Source organism: Myotis brandtii, unplaced genomic scaffold, assembly GCF_000412655.1.
Source record: "Myotis brandtii unplaced genomic scaffold, ASM41265v1 scaffold424, whole genome shotgun sequence".
Taxonomy (NCBI): domain Eukaryota; kingdom Metazoa; phylum Chordata; class Mammalia; order Chiroptera; family Vespertilionidae; genus Myotis; species Myotis brandtii.
This window is the reverse complement of record NW_005366245.1, coordinates 601788-614343: the sequence shown is the minus strand read 5'-3', so window position 1 is coordinate 614343 and position 12556 is coordinate 601788. Positions and strand designations below refer to the sequence as shown.

Sequence of the window (12556 nt, the reverse complement as noted above, 5' to 3'; positions counted from 1 at the left end):
TTGTTGTAGGTACAGCACCACCGAGACACTTATCCTTCTGGGGAGGGGGCCTTCCAACCCCAACCTCAGGCAGGATCCCTGAAATGGAGGCTGATCTGGGCTCAGCCACAGGGCAGAGGAAACTTCTTTTTCCTTCACAAGAGAGTTCTTCTCCCTCATCTCATTTTCCAATGGCTCCTTGATCTAGAAAAATCCCAACGATTCCTTGCCTTCGGTTTTCCACTCTTGAAATTTAAGTTTGCATTTCCTGCCGCCCAGTAGTTCAAGGCTCCCTTCCTACCTCTGTCCACTTCAAGTTGCAGTGCCGTCCTGCTCCTGGGACCTCAGCTGCGAAACCTAGCTGCCATGCCAGAGAACAGATCCTCGCTGAGTGCCTGCTCCGGGGAAGCCACTGGGACTGTTCCAGGCAGAAGAAGACAGGTTCCAAGTGCACAGTGGACAGAAATACTAACCTCAGGCCCACAGGCTCGACTACAGCAAGCAAGCGAAGCGAGCAGTAGGAGTTTGATTTGGTTTACTGGCTTACTCTCTACCAGCTTACAGAATATTATCAGCTGCTAAGTTGCTTTATGCCAATGTAAAGCACATTGTTCCAATAAGTGCCAGCACGGTTGTTAATGCTAGCCTTGCTACTGAGCTTGACCTTAGGTCAAAAGGCCGAGAAGCTTAATGCTGGCCTCGAAATCAGTATTGCTGATTGCTTGTTTGGGGCTGTTCTCTTGAATCTCTGATTGGTACACGCCAGGGTTGTAACAACCCGTTTGTGAGGATTGACTCACTAGGAATCTGATTTCATGTGGTTTACAGCGGTCGCCAACTGGTGGTCCACGAGGTCCAAAAGGTTGGCAACCGTTGGCTTAGAAGGTCTGTCACTTTGGTTTATAGTTATAACTAGCAAGTCCTAAGCAGCAGGAAAACATATAAACAAAAATTAACACTCATTCCATGTCTGGGGTCTGATGTTTTCGTTAGGATGCAACTGTGTGGACGTTTGCCTTGGAAACTTACCCTGTGTGTCATTAACTGCCTAGAAGAACCTTCCATTGCAAAAAGTATATATTACTACCTCATACAATATCTGGACATTTTAGCAAAATCTGTGATTTTTCCCAGAGATAAGTTTTCCATCTTCTTGCACTGCTTGCAAGGCCAGCTTTGCAGCCTTTAATCTAAAACTTGAGAGAACCCGCTAGGTCTGTGAGTGGCAGAGCCCCTGGGGCGCGCAGTAGGTTAAGTAATGACAAGGGTGCCACAGTAGCAGGGTCCTCTCTTGACCCAGTCATTTCCAACTTATTCTTTTTTTCTCTGCCAACCTTGGCTGCCTCTCAGGTGTTAGCATTGCGAACTGTTGCGTGGAGACCTGCGTGCTGTGCAAAGCTGAGCTCTGTGGGCCAGGCTGAAGGCCCCTGGGACACAGCTGGGCGAAATTTCCTGTCTTGTTCCAGTTGTGCCTTTAGGACGTGCTTCTGTATGTCACATCTTAACTCCTTATACTTCTTTAATGAATGGTTATATTTCTGAGGAACTGATTTGTTATCTCAACTGTACATTTTATAATTCCTCTGTTGCATTGGCTGCTTGGAGTTCAGAGCCCCATGTGCAGATTACCTCTAGAGAAGTGTACAGAACAGCACAGCCCACTAGAAGTAAACTAAAATTTTCTAGCATCCACATGAAAGAAAACCAGTTAAATTGTTTTAATAATTTATCAAATATATCCAAAATATCACCACTGTAACATTGAATGAAAATTGTTACATTTCTCCTTTTACACTAAGTCTTCGAAGTCACTGTGGCTTCAGACTGGCCGTGTCAGGCGCTCCTGGGTGCCAGGCTGTCGGGTGGGAGTGTGCCAGGCCGGTCAGTGCAGAACTGATGGCCTCTGGGGCACAAGCCTTCCCTTGGACTGAAGTTCTCCCTGCCCAGGCTTCCCCGTCTTCTTAATGTTCTCACTTGTGCGCACACCAAGAGATGAAAAACAAGTGTCTTTAGAAGCAATGTGGAATGATCCATTTTGAGACAAGAAGTACATGTTTTTCCCCCGAGAGGCTGAGGAGAGGAATGGAAGGGCTCTCGCTACATCTGTCTGCATGCAGCCGCCAGGAGGAGGGCGTGTTTTTGCTACTTCCCCTTCTTTGGAGCAGGGTCAGGCTGCTCCTAGTGTCTGGGCAGAGCTTGGGCCTACGCATCTTAATTTATTCATTTTTCTTGGAGGAAGTCAGCAAACAGGAGAGAGACAGTGGTGAAAACGGGGGCTTCCTGCAGTCAGTGAATTTGAAGAATGTTTTTTTCCTTTAAGGCTTTAAGGGAGGATTTCAGGTTTTTAAGGGATTGTCCTAGATTGACTGGTGGTGTCCCAGATTCCTGTCTCGGTGAACTGACAGTTGGAGGAGTTTATTTCTAAATGCTCTTCACAATTATCTAAAGGGCTCGCACCAATCCTTTCACTGTCACTTGCTCTAGAGGTAGTAGCTCCTTCCCAGGGGGCATTGCCTGAGTCCAGACCGTGGGCAGGAGGCCACCGTGAAGCCATTGGATTGACATGTAGACTTTTTTTAAAGTTGGTGTGCATGTTGACAGGTGAGCACAAGCACATAGAAGACTTTTGCCATAAAGAATTCTTTGTTCTCTTAATGTTTGGTTATCTCACACTTTAGTTGGTACAGAGGGATGTTTTGAGGTGCTTAACTTGGTGGAATTATATATCCCTTCTCATCACTCTTCCCTCACTAAAATTATATTTACAATTCTTCATTTTCTATCAAAGTTCTGAAAAACATATGACTCTATATATGTAGAGAAACATATAAAGACAATATTTTTAAAAACACACACACACACCAAAAAAACAAAAAACTGGTATCTACCTGACTAGGCAGCTCAGTTGGTTGGAATGTTGTCCCGTATACCAAAGGTGGCGGGTCCGATTTCCTGTCAGGGCACATACCTAGGTATGGGGTGCATATGGAGGCAACCTGTCAATGCTTTCTCTTTTTCTCTTTCTCCCTCTTTCTCCTTCCCCCACTCTCTCCCTCTTCCCTCCCTCCCTCTGTCTCTTTAAAGATCAATAAAAACATATCCTCCAATGAGGATTTAAAATCAATAATAATAAAAGAACTGGTATCAATGGAAGAGAAAGTTAGCTGAATCCCAAAGCAACTATTCTTATTTGTTGTGCCTTCCTGGTTTTGTCTATAAGCTATCTAGACAGGATTTTTGTAGCCTGTTTCATTTTCAACAATATGCTTGTTTTTTTCATTAGAAGAAAAGCTAAGCTTTAGTATTCCACTCCTAATTTTATTATGACCAATAAATTAGTGTAGATAAGTGGAGGGTTCTTTTGAAAGAAGGGGAAGAACCATACTCATAAAATTATCTGTTGTTACTTGATGTGAATCAGCATGTTTTATTGATTCTTTTATATTTAGGAAAGTTGCAATGATGTGTCTACTACAATGAAGTCTACTACTATTCTTATTAGCTACTAGAGGCCTGGTGCATGAAATTTGTGCACTGGGGGGGTGGCAGGGGATGTCCTTCAGCCCACCTGCACCCTCTCACAGTCCAGGAGCCCTTGGGGGATGTCCAACTGATGGCTTAGGCCCACTCCCCGGGCCTTAGCGCTGCCACAGAGGCGGGAGAGGCTCCCGCCACTGCTGCTGTGCTTGCCAGCTGTGAGCCCAGCTTCTGGCTGAGCGGCGCTCCCCCTGTGGGAGTGCACTGACCACCAGGGGGCAGCTTCTGCATTGAGTGTCTGCCTCCTGGTGGTCAGTGCGTGTCATAGCAACCAGTCGTTCTGCTGTTTGGTCGATTTGCATATTAGCCTCTTATTATATAGGATTACTTAGACACCCTCCCCTTCCTGCATATGAAGAATAGTTCTTCCTTGTGCAAAGCCTGGTCTCTCCACAGGTTACTAATATCAAATCTAGATTGCCTACCTCCCTCATCCAAAACACACACACACAGTATAGGTACTGGGAAGGTTGCTGTGTGTGTCTAGACAGATGTCTCCAACAGTCTAATTATTCTCATTGCCTGTGCTGTATATTTTTTCCTATTTTGCCTGTACAGTTATGTTTGTAACAATTTACTTTGTTATATTACAATCATAGGGTGAAGCAGAGAGAGACCATGATAGCAAGAAAGTCAGACTGGAGAAAGAGGTTAAATCACAGTCATCGTCATCCTCCCACAAAGAAGCTTCTAAGACGAAGTGAGTATAGAGATTAGGAGCAGCCTAGGAAGGCAAGTGAGTCTTCTTGGGTCTGATGTGTGAAGGCATGGAGTGCTACACTCGTTCAGCTCCTTCTGATGATGTGCCCAGTTTGTTTCAATCTGCTTTTGTCACGTGGACCTTCTAGGAATTAACAGTTCATTGGGCAGCAAGCGTGGGTTTATCCAGTGTATTTCAACAGTAGAAAATTTCCTAAAAACCTGGAATTAATTTCTTTCTAAAGGAATTTTTACATTGAAAATAAGAAAGGTGCTGTTATTATCCCTATTTTGTAGAAGTGGAAACTGAGGCACACAGAGAGAAAATGACTTGTCCAAAGTCACAAAAAGTAACTATTAATCTCTGATTTGTTCAAGAAATCGCTTCACAAAATGATGTGGTACCACAATGCATCGTGTCCCCATGTAGGAGGGATTTGCGAGAGCAAGGAGTCAGATGTGAAAGCGGAGGCTGGGCTTGCCTGCTTGTCAGAGAGAGGGACAGGTTGGGGAGTAGCTAATGCAGACCGGCTTGTTAGGAGAAGTCAGGACCGCAAGCTTAGAGACGGGTCACATAACTTCATTTCTCAGTCAGCAATAGGACTGGATTTTTAAAAGGCATGAAAAGTCCCTGAAATGTGGCCTTGTACAAAAATGGATTTCACGCTTTGTGATATCTTAGTCTTTTGTCAGCAGCCTTGTGTCCTTTTAACTAAACAACTAAGTTACATGGTTCATGTTCTGCCTTAACTTTGTGTTGTATGATGTTTCTTTCCAGAACACCCAGGCCCTCTGAGCCCTCAAAGAAGGAAATGCTTCCCCCCACACTTGTGTCATCATCGTCCTCATCCTCCCAGAAGCCAGCCAAGCCCACACAAAAGAGGCCACGGCGAGAAGCACATCCCTGTAGCCAGGACCCTCCCAAAAGTGCCAGTAGTACCAAGGGCAACCATAAGGACTCCCCCGCCCCCAAGCGCAGAAAAGCCGAGGGGAAGGGCTCTGGAAGCTCCACAGAACAAAAGGTAAGTGGGGGAGCCGCTGTTGTATACAGTAGATATTGGGTAAGTTCCCAAATTGAGTAAGTTCCTAATGATGGTACTTCAGAGCTATTCATCACTTTTAATAAGGCTGTAATGAGTTTGTGTTTAAAGTTCTACTCTTTAGAGGGAGAGTAAAAGGTAATTAATAGTATATGAACATTTAGGTGTCAGTTTATTCTTAAAGTGATTCAGAAGTGAAATACCCGAATAGATGTTTTGTGTTAATTTTCTGTCAGGTGTTTCGTAGTAATAAATGGTTACCCTGGTTTGAATATTTGATCTCAGGTACTTTCATTTATTGTAATGGGGGAGAATTATCCACTTTCCTCAAGTACAAGTTCCTCTTTCTGTTAACCTGGGTGTATGTGGTGTGTATGCATATTAACTAAAAGAAAATGTTACATTTGGCTTTGTTGGTTATCTGTTCTCATGGACAGTTTTGTCGTATATCTTTTTGAGTCCCAATACAGTCAAAACGTTAATCTAGCTGGGAAAGTGCCAAACTTTTTGGGGGAACTATTTTGGGCTAATTTAAGGGATGGTATATTTAGGTCAGTGATCTTAAATGTTAGAGTGTGATCTGTAAAATGATTTTTTAAAGGGATCTTCTGGAGATACTGCAAATTCTTTTCCAGTGCCTTCTTTGCCAAATGGTAACTCGAAACCAGGGAAGCCTCCCTCGAAGTTGGACAAGTAAGATTCTAGATGCTTGCTTCTTATCCTTTGTGTGCCCACTTCTCCTTTACCTCCTCATTTCCTTTCCCCTTCTTTGCTCCTCCCTCTCCTTTGCCCTTCTCCTCCCATCCTTTTTCACCATCTCAGTCTCCTTCAATCATCTTGCTCCAGCCTAGTAATTTTAAGTTCATATGACCTACCCTGATCTTTCCTTCTCTTTCAGACAAGCAGATCTCCACATGAAGGAGGCAAAAAAGTTGAAGCAAAAAGCAGAGTTAATGGTCAGTCTTGGTTCTTTATCCATTTGGTAGAATGTCTTCTGATGGAATATTTGTGATCTCAGTCTACTGTATAACATATCACTAAATACAGCAGGAGGGTGGGAGAGGGGTGCTGACATTGGCCGAAGCGGAAGCAGGATCAGCAGGATCTTAGTGAGGGATAAGGGATTCTTAGTGAAGTTATTTTCTTTGATTCCATTATTTGATCAAGGGCAAATATACAAAGTACCTAGTCGCAAGTCTGATGTCTAAATGAATGGTCACTACCATGTATTTAATACTCAAATGCTTCCTTGTCCCACTCTTTGGATATGAAAAATGAGTCCTACTATTGGAAGTTGGTCTATTTTGAAAGGTGAGGTAGCCTATTTGCATTCCAAAATGATCTTCAAGCTCTTGAGAGAGACTGCCCTGAGGGGCCAGTAGACCAGTGCCAGTAGATGAAGTTTTAAGGTGAAGGCAGTGATTGCACTTTGGTAAACATGCTTTAAAAAGTGAGCTCTGCCTGGTGGCTGTTGGACTTTCTGGAAGGTGGAGGTTTGTTTTTAATCGCATACACAATTAAATGTGCTTTTGCATCTCTGCTGCAGTCTAATTAGGTGGTGTGTGCCCTTTGTCATATTTAAACGGAATGTATTCCCCAAGCCTAAGCCCAACACATACCCTATGTTGAACTTCGTGCCACCAGCCTTTATTCTCCTACATGCAAATCTAACCACACACTCTGGAGGCCCACAGGGAACTGAATCAGGTCCGTCCAGGGTGGCCATCAAGGCTGTGGCCTGGTGCCTGCAACCCCAGTCTGTGGACTGGCCTCTGTTCTCAGACAGGCTGGGAGGGCTGGGCTGGTCCCCGTTTGTTGGGACAAAATATTGGAGTCGTCCTTACCCTGCTGGGTGCTACAGGGGAGTCAAAGACAAGCCCCTGTGGCCCTGTCTCTAAGGTGGCCCTGTATAGGATGGCCTGAGTTTGAGTCAGAGGACCAGGGCTGGGCCAAGCAGGGGTGTCTTTTCCGTCTTCTTCCTTTCAGCATTCCAAGGTTGTTCCTGGGACTATATGAATCTTTTGAGTTTTGAAAAGGAGTAACTAGTCAGTACTTTGTCAGTCACCTAAAACTTGTCTAAACATCGGGCATTTTAAGCACTAGATTCCTCATTATTCAAATCAGGAAGTATTCTCCAGGGAACTTTGATTTTGTTTTGTGTTTAGTCTGTACATACGTACATCTTCTCCCACCGAAGTTGGCCATACATCCCCGTGTGCCCAGGACAGTCCTGATCTATGCCTGTTGAATCCCATTGTAATAATAATGTCTCATTTTAGTCTCAAAATAGGCCAGTTTGGACAAAAAGCTGAATGCACAGTCTTTTTGTAATATTTAATATTCTTCTTTAATTGCACAGTGTCTCAAGATGTGCATTTAGCATTCCAAATAGTCAAGTGCACAACTGAATATAAAGGAGTGCATTTTACTTCTACATTATACTCACTGCTGAATAGAGATATTGGAACGCTACCACTTTAACACTGTATCAGGACACATGCGTTTATCACAGGTGTAATAGATGTGCATCACTAGCCTTACAAAATATCAGGCCTAAACCATCTTTCTTTGCTGATGTCACTATCATTTTATACTCCACTTGCATCTTTACTGCTTGCATTCTTTCTTTTTGAACATTATCAAATTGAAAGCATTAGCAAAAACTGCAAACTTGCAAATGTGTTAGTCAGTTGCCTGAGAGAGGTGGTCCATAGGCCGTGTGTTGAGAGAAGTGCTCATCCCGTCTTAGTTGGTTTGGCTGTGTTGCACTCAGTGAGAAGTGTTGTGACAAAATGTGTAGTCACCAATATCTGATTTCATTTATATTCCCTTTAAGAGACTCTCAGATCAACAATAAAAAATTTTTAGATAAAAAAATAAAGTCAATTTTGTCCGATTTTTTAAAAAGGAGTGAGAGAGGGAGACGCTGGGGTTTTATCCCTGCTGGCCCAGAGGACAGCCTCATGCACTTCGCCCCGACTTCCAAAGGCGAGTCAGCCACCTGTTGGGCTCTAAGATACATGGAACGATGATTGTTTGACATCATATCTAAGATGCTCCTAAAACAACGTTTTTTACTTATTGTTAGGTGGTAAACTTCAACACATACAAAGAAATTTGTGTTTGCATTATCCTAGATGTGTAGAAAAATTTCTTTCTCAGAAAAATTATGTAATGAGAAATTAGGGACACTATTAATAACAAAGGGACTATGAATTCAATTGCCTTAGTTTGAATATGTGCTTTAAAGTTATGAGAGCGTCATCCTAACACAAAATGGTTTTCTTTTTCCTACTAAAAGAACATTTTTAGTAGGTCAGACCCCATAGGCTTTTAGTCCTGTTGAGTTGGTTTGCTCTCACACTTCTCTGTAGCCATAACTAAACTCTGACAGTGGAGGGATATTACAGTGAAGAATGTGAGAAACTAAATAAAAGGCTGTCTTTGGCCTAACAATGACCTGTTCTTCCACAGACAGACAAGGTTGGGAAGGCTTTTAAGTACTTGGAAGCCGTCTTGTCCTTCATTGAGTGTGGGATTGCCATGGAGTCTGAAAGCCCGGTGTCCAAGTCGGCGTCCAAGTCGGCTTTCGCAGTGTACTCTGAAACCGAAGACCTCGTTAAGTAAGCGCCAAGTCATGTTGCCATCCTCTTAAGTACTTCTCTTTCCTCACCTTTATTGCCATAATCCACTTGAACCTCAGTATAAAGACAGCTTAATAAAGGGGCACCTTACAAAAGTTACTGATGCGAGAACGTTTTTCTTGTCCTGAACTAAAATTATATTCTAGATGAATGCTGGAACAGAGAAGCCGGATCCAGCTCCATTGTGTGCCAAGTGCACTGTGAAATGCCAAACCTTTCAGGCAGAGGTTGGTTTTTCCAGTTTGGCTTTCTTATCAGACGCCCTCGTCTCAGTTTAAGCTCCTGTCTTTATTATCTGCATTTCAACAAGGGACTCAGTCAGGACACACGTCTACATGGAGTCAAGCAGGTGGACAGCCGGAGAAGAGACGTGTCCTCACCCAGTTTTCTGAGTGACCTCAATTGTTGCTCTAAAGCCTCATTTTTTTTCTGGTTTGCTCTCGGCTTGACAGCTTCAGGAAAAATCAGTATAAAACCGAGAGACATAATGAGATGTCTTTGTGTCAGGGATTTTCCAATTGCTTTTGTTTAACCTGATCTATTTTTATACTTCCCTATAGAGTCATCATGTCGTTAAAATCCTTCTCAGACCCCGCAGCACCAACACAAGAGAAAATATTTGCTGTTTTATGGTGAGTACTTTTTCTGTATTTACATAGTATCACACTTGCTTTTGTTTTTGTTTTTTTTTTTTTTTTGCTTTTGTATCTTTTGATGGTACAAAAAAAGATTTTGAAATTTTTGCTTAGCAGGAAAATTACAGTGAAAGGAGATCAATAAAATACTAAGGTCAAGGGGTTAACCCCACTGATAAGTTTTATGAAATGGCACCTGCTGCTGTTTTACTGATGACTCAATAATGCTTTGATCTGGTGGCTCAGATGATATCCTTGTATATTTGTGTGTTTCTGATGACTGAAGAGTGCAGTAAGATTTTTACGATGCCCTTCCTCAGGTAGATGAAGCCCAGCGTCTTCGTTAGGTTGTAAAGGGTTCGATGGCTGTCTTTCTGACATCCACCTGTTTATGTTCACAGCATGCGTTGTCAGTCCATTTTGAACATGGCGATGTTTCGTTGTAAAAAGGAGAGAGCAATAAAGTATTCTCGTGCTCTTAATGATCACTTCCAGAGTCCTTCCAAAGTTACCCAGGCACCTTCTCCATGCATTGCAAGGTAATGATACGTCTAACTTACAATTCTCAGTATTGCGTCATTATTTGCCGCTTGCTTTTGCTACCATTTGTGTGTACATCTAACTTTGCCTTTTCAAAAATTGTATACATCTATATGCTGGTTTTCTCCTTAACTAGATCATTTGCTTATTTCTGCTTTTTAAGGAATAATTTAAATCAAGATGTTTGCTGATTGGGTAACATAAAAAGATAATTGTAGCCCTGGCCGGTTTGGCTCAGTGGATAGAGCGTCGGCCTTGGGACTAAAGGGTCCCAGGTTTGATTCCGGTCAAGGGCATGTACCTTGGTTGCGGGCACATCCCCAGTAGGGGGTGTGCAGGAGGCAGCTGATCGATGTTTCTCTCTCATTGATGTTTCTGGCTCTCTATCCCTCTCCCGTCCTCTCTGTGAAAAATCAATAAAATATGTTTTTTAAAAAAAAGATAATTGTAGAAACTATATGGTCAAAATGTCAAAACGGTGAGGATCTTTAGGCATGTCTAACACTACAAAATTGGGGTTATATTTAGGCGTGCCTAACACCACAAAACAACTAGAGGCAAGGCCAGGAGAACCAGCCAAAGTCCCTTGTCCCCCTGGACATGTCACCTTGGAATTTCAGTGAACAAGAACTTATATATGCCCTCAACCTTCTCCAGGACCCGTAGCAGTGATATAAGACGAACATGATTGTCTCTAGTTAAAATTTCCCCCCACTTTTGGAACTGAAGCTGTTCATCTGTGCCATAAGATATTGAAAAACAATCCTTGTGCAACTGAAGACAGAATGTTCTTCCCTATAGCACTTGCCTAGTATTTTTAATGTGGTTATACTCCTTGAAGTTTCCCAGTTCTGATAGGCTTTGCTATTTTAAGACTGTCACCTAGAAGACTGCCCCATTTCCTGCACGTTTAGGAAGAGATTCCCATGTAGCCTTTCCTTAAAACGTCCTGATTGAGAAGGAACTTCCTGCCTCTGGAATTTTCATGACTCCCATCTCAGGTGGTATTCTAAGCTCATACATGGTCGGTGTCATTATTTGAGGTAACTCCTTTCCCATTTGTCCAGCCAATGAGCACCTTCTTTGTACCAAACCTTGCTTTAGGTACAGGGGACACAGCAGTAAACAGAGCAGGTGAAACTCACTGCCCTCATGGTGCTTCCACTCCCGTCTTATGAATGTCCATTCAGCTGATGCACTGAGGGCTTGCAGGGGGCAGGTGGGGCACAGCATGAGGTTACTGCTGCTGCCATCTTCCCATTTTATATCTGTGACGTCGAAGTGATGTCACTTGTGTTTCTCATTGACCCACTCAAGGCACTTGTTAACTTGGATGTGCAGGTATACAGTCGAGAGGGGAGAGTAGAGAGAAGATCATGAATCCCCTGGTACATGATACTCCCTGGTCTCCTCGTAGGCTGTACTACAGTCATTCATTGATTCAGCAGATATTTCTCAAGGGCCTGCTCTTAGCACCTACTTTGCTAAGTGCCACAAATGCAAAGATTAGTAAAAAATGGTCCCGGCCTTCAAGGTGCCTGTGACCCAGGAGAAGGAATAAACAGAAAAGTGTGGAATGTGAGAAGTGCAATAGATAAGTTAATAAATACATGCAGAGAATCAAGTTCAGAGGCAGACAGCAAGCCGTGGTGTACCCCAGCATCTAGAAGAGCGCCAGGTGCAGAGCAGGTGCTCCGCGCATGGTCACTGAGCCGGGGAAAGAATGTGTAAGAGATAAAGACCAGTTCACAGGGCAGCATTGTCTTCCCTGGAGAAGTTGGGTGGGGTTGGTGGGGAGGGAAGGACTCAATGCCTAGGGAGTAGGCGATGTGAACGGCATGGGAAGCAGGTTCAGAATACAGACCTGCCCACCTCATTTCGAGTCTAGTGAGGACACCTCGCCTCCATCCGTTTGGTGGGTCCCATCTCACTGTGTTTTATAAATTCCCAAACTCCTAAAGGTGAAGGGTGTCTCTTTGACCTTAAAGAAATGACTGTCATTTTGGCTGGTACACACTGAAACTTTGTGACTCGGCCTACGGTTCCAGAGACAGGAAATCTGTAATGTGGGGTTTAGTGATTAACCAGTTCTCTCTGATCTTCCGCCTTCCAGAAGCACAGGCGCACCATCCCCTCTCTCTCCAATGCCTTCTGCCAGCTCCGTGGGCTCCCAGGCGAGTGCTGGCAGTGTGGGGGGCAGCGGGATCCCTGCCAACATCCAAAACATGACATCTTCCTACATCACCATTACTTCCCACATCTTCGCCGCCGTTGATCTTTGGGAACAGGCCGAGGTCCTTACAAGGAAGAATAAAGGTGAGTGGCTCTGTGGTGGTAATTACTGGGGCATGATGGGAATCATGTGGTTTGTAGGTTATGTTCCATTTTTCATTCTCTCCATCCCACCTCATAGCCCAATTCTTTTCTGAGCCCCACAGCATGGAGCTAAATTTCTGTGGCTAGATCTTAGCAAAACTGAACT

The 12556-nt window shown here is 43.6% G+C and overlaps 1 protein-coding gene across 3 annotated transcripts in view; it reads left to right on the top strand.

Moving 5' to 3' along the window:
- AFF1 (AF4/FMR2 family, member 1) overlaps positions 1-12556 on the top strand; it is a 195779-nt gene that overhangs the window by 177282 nt on the left and 5941 nt on the right. For all 3 annotated transcript variants that reach the window (XM_005874091.2, XM_005874090.2, XM_014545962.1), the window contains 8 exons: positions 4116-4216; positions 4994-5237; positions 5857-5948; positions 6154-6211; positions 8730-8878; positions 9460-9531; positions 9936-10073; positions 12188-12390. In XM_005874091.2, coding sequence (XP_005874153.1) covers positions 4116-4216; positions 4994-5237; positions 5857-5948; positions 6154-6211; positions 8730-8878; positions 9460-9531; positions 9936-10073; positions 12188-12390 — 1057 coding nt within the window. The remainder of the gene's footprint in view (positions 1-4115; positions 4217-4993; positions 5238-5856; positions 5949-6153; positions 6212-8729; positions 8879-9459; positions 9532-9935; positions 10074-12187; positions 12391-12556) is intronic.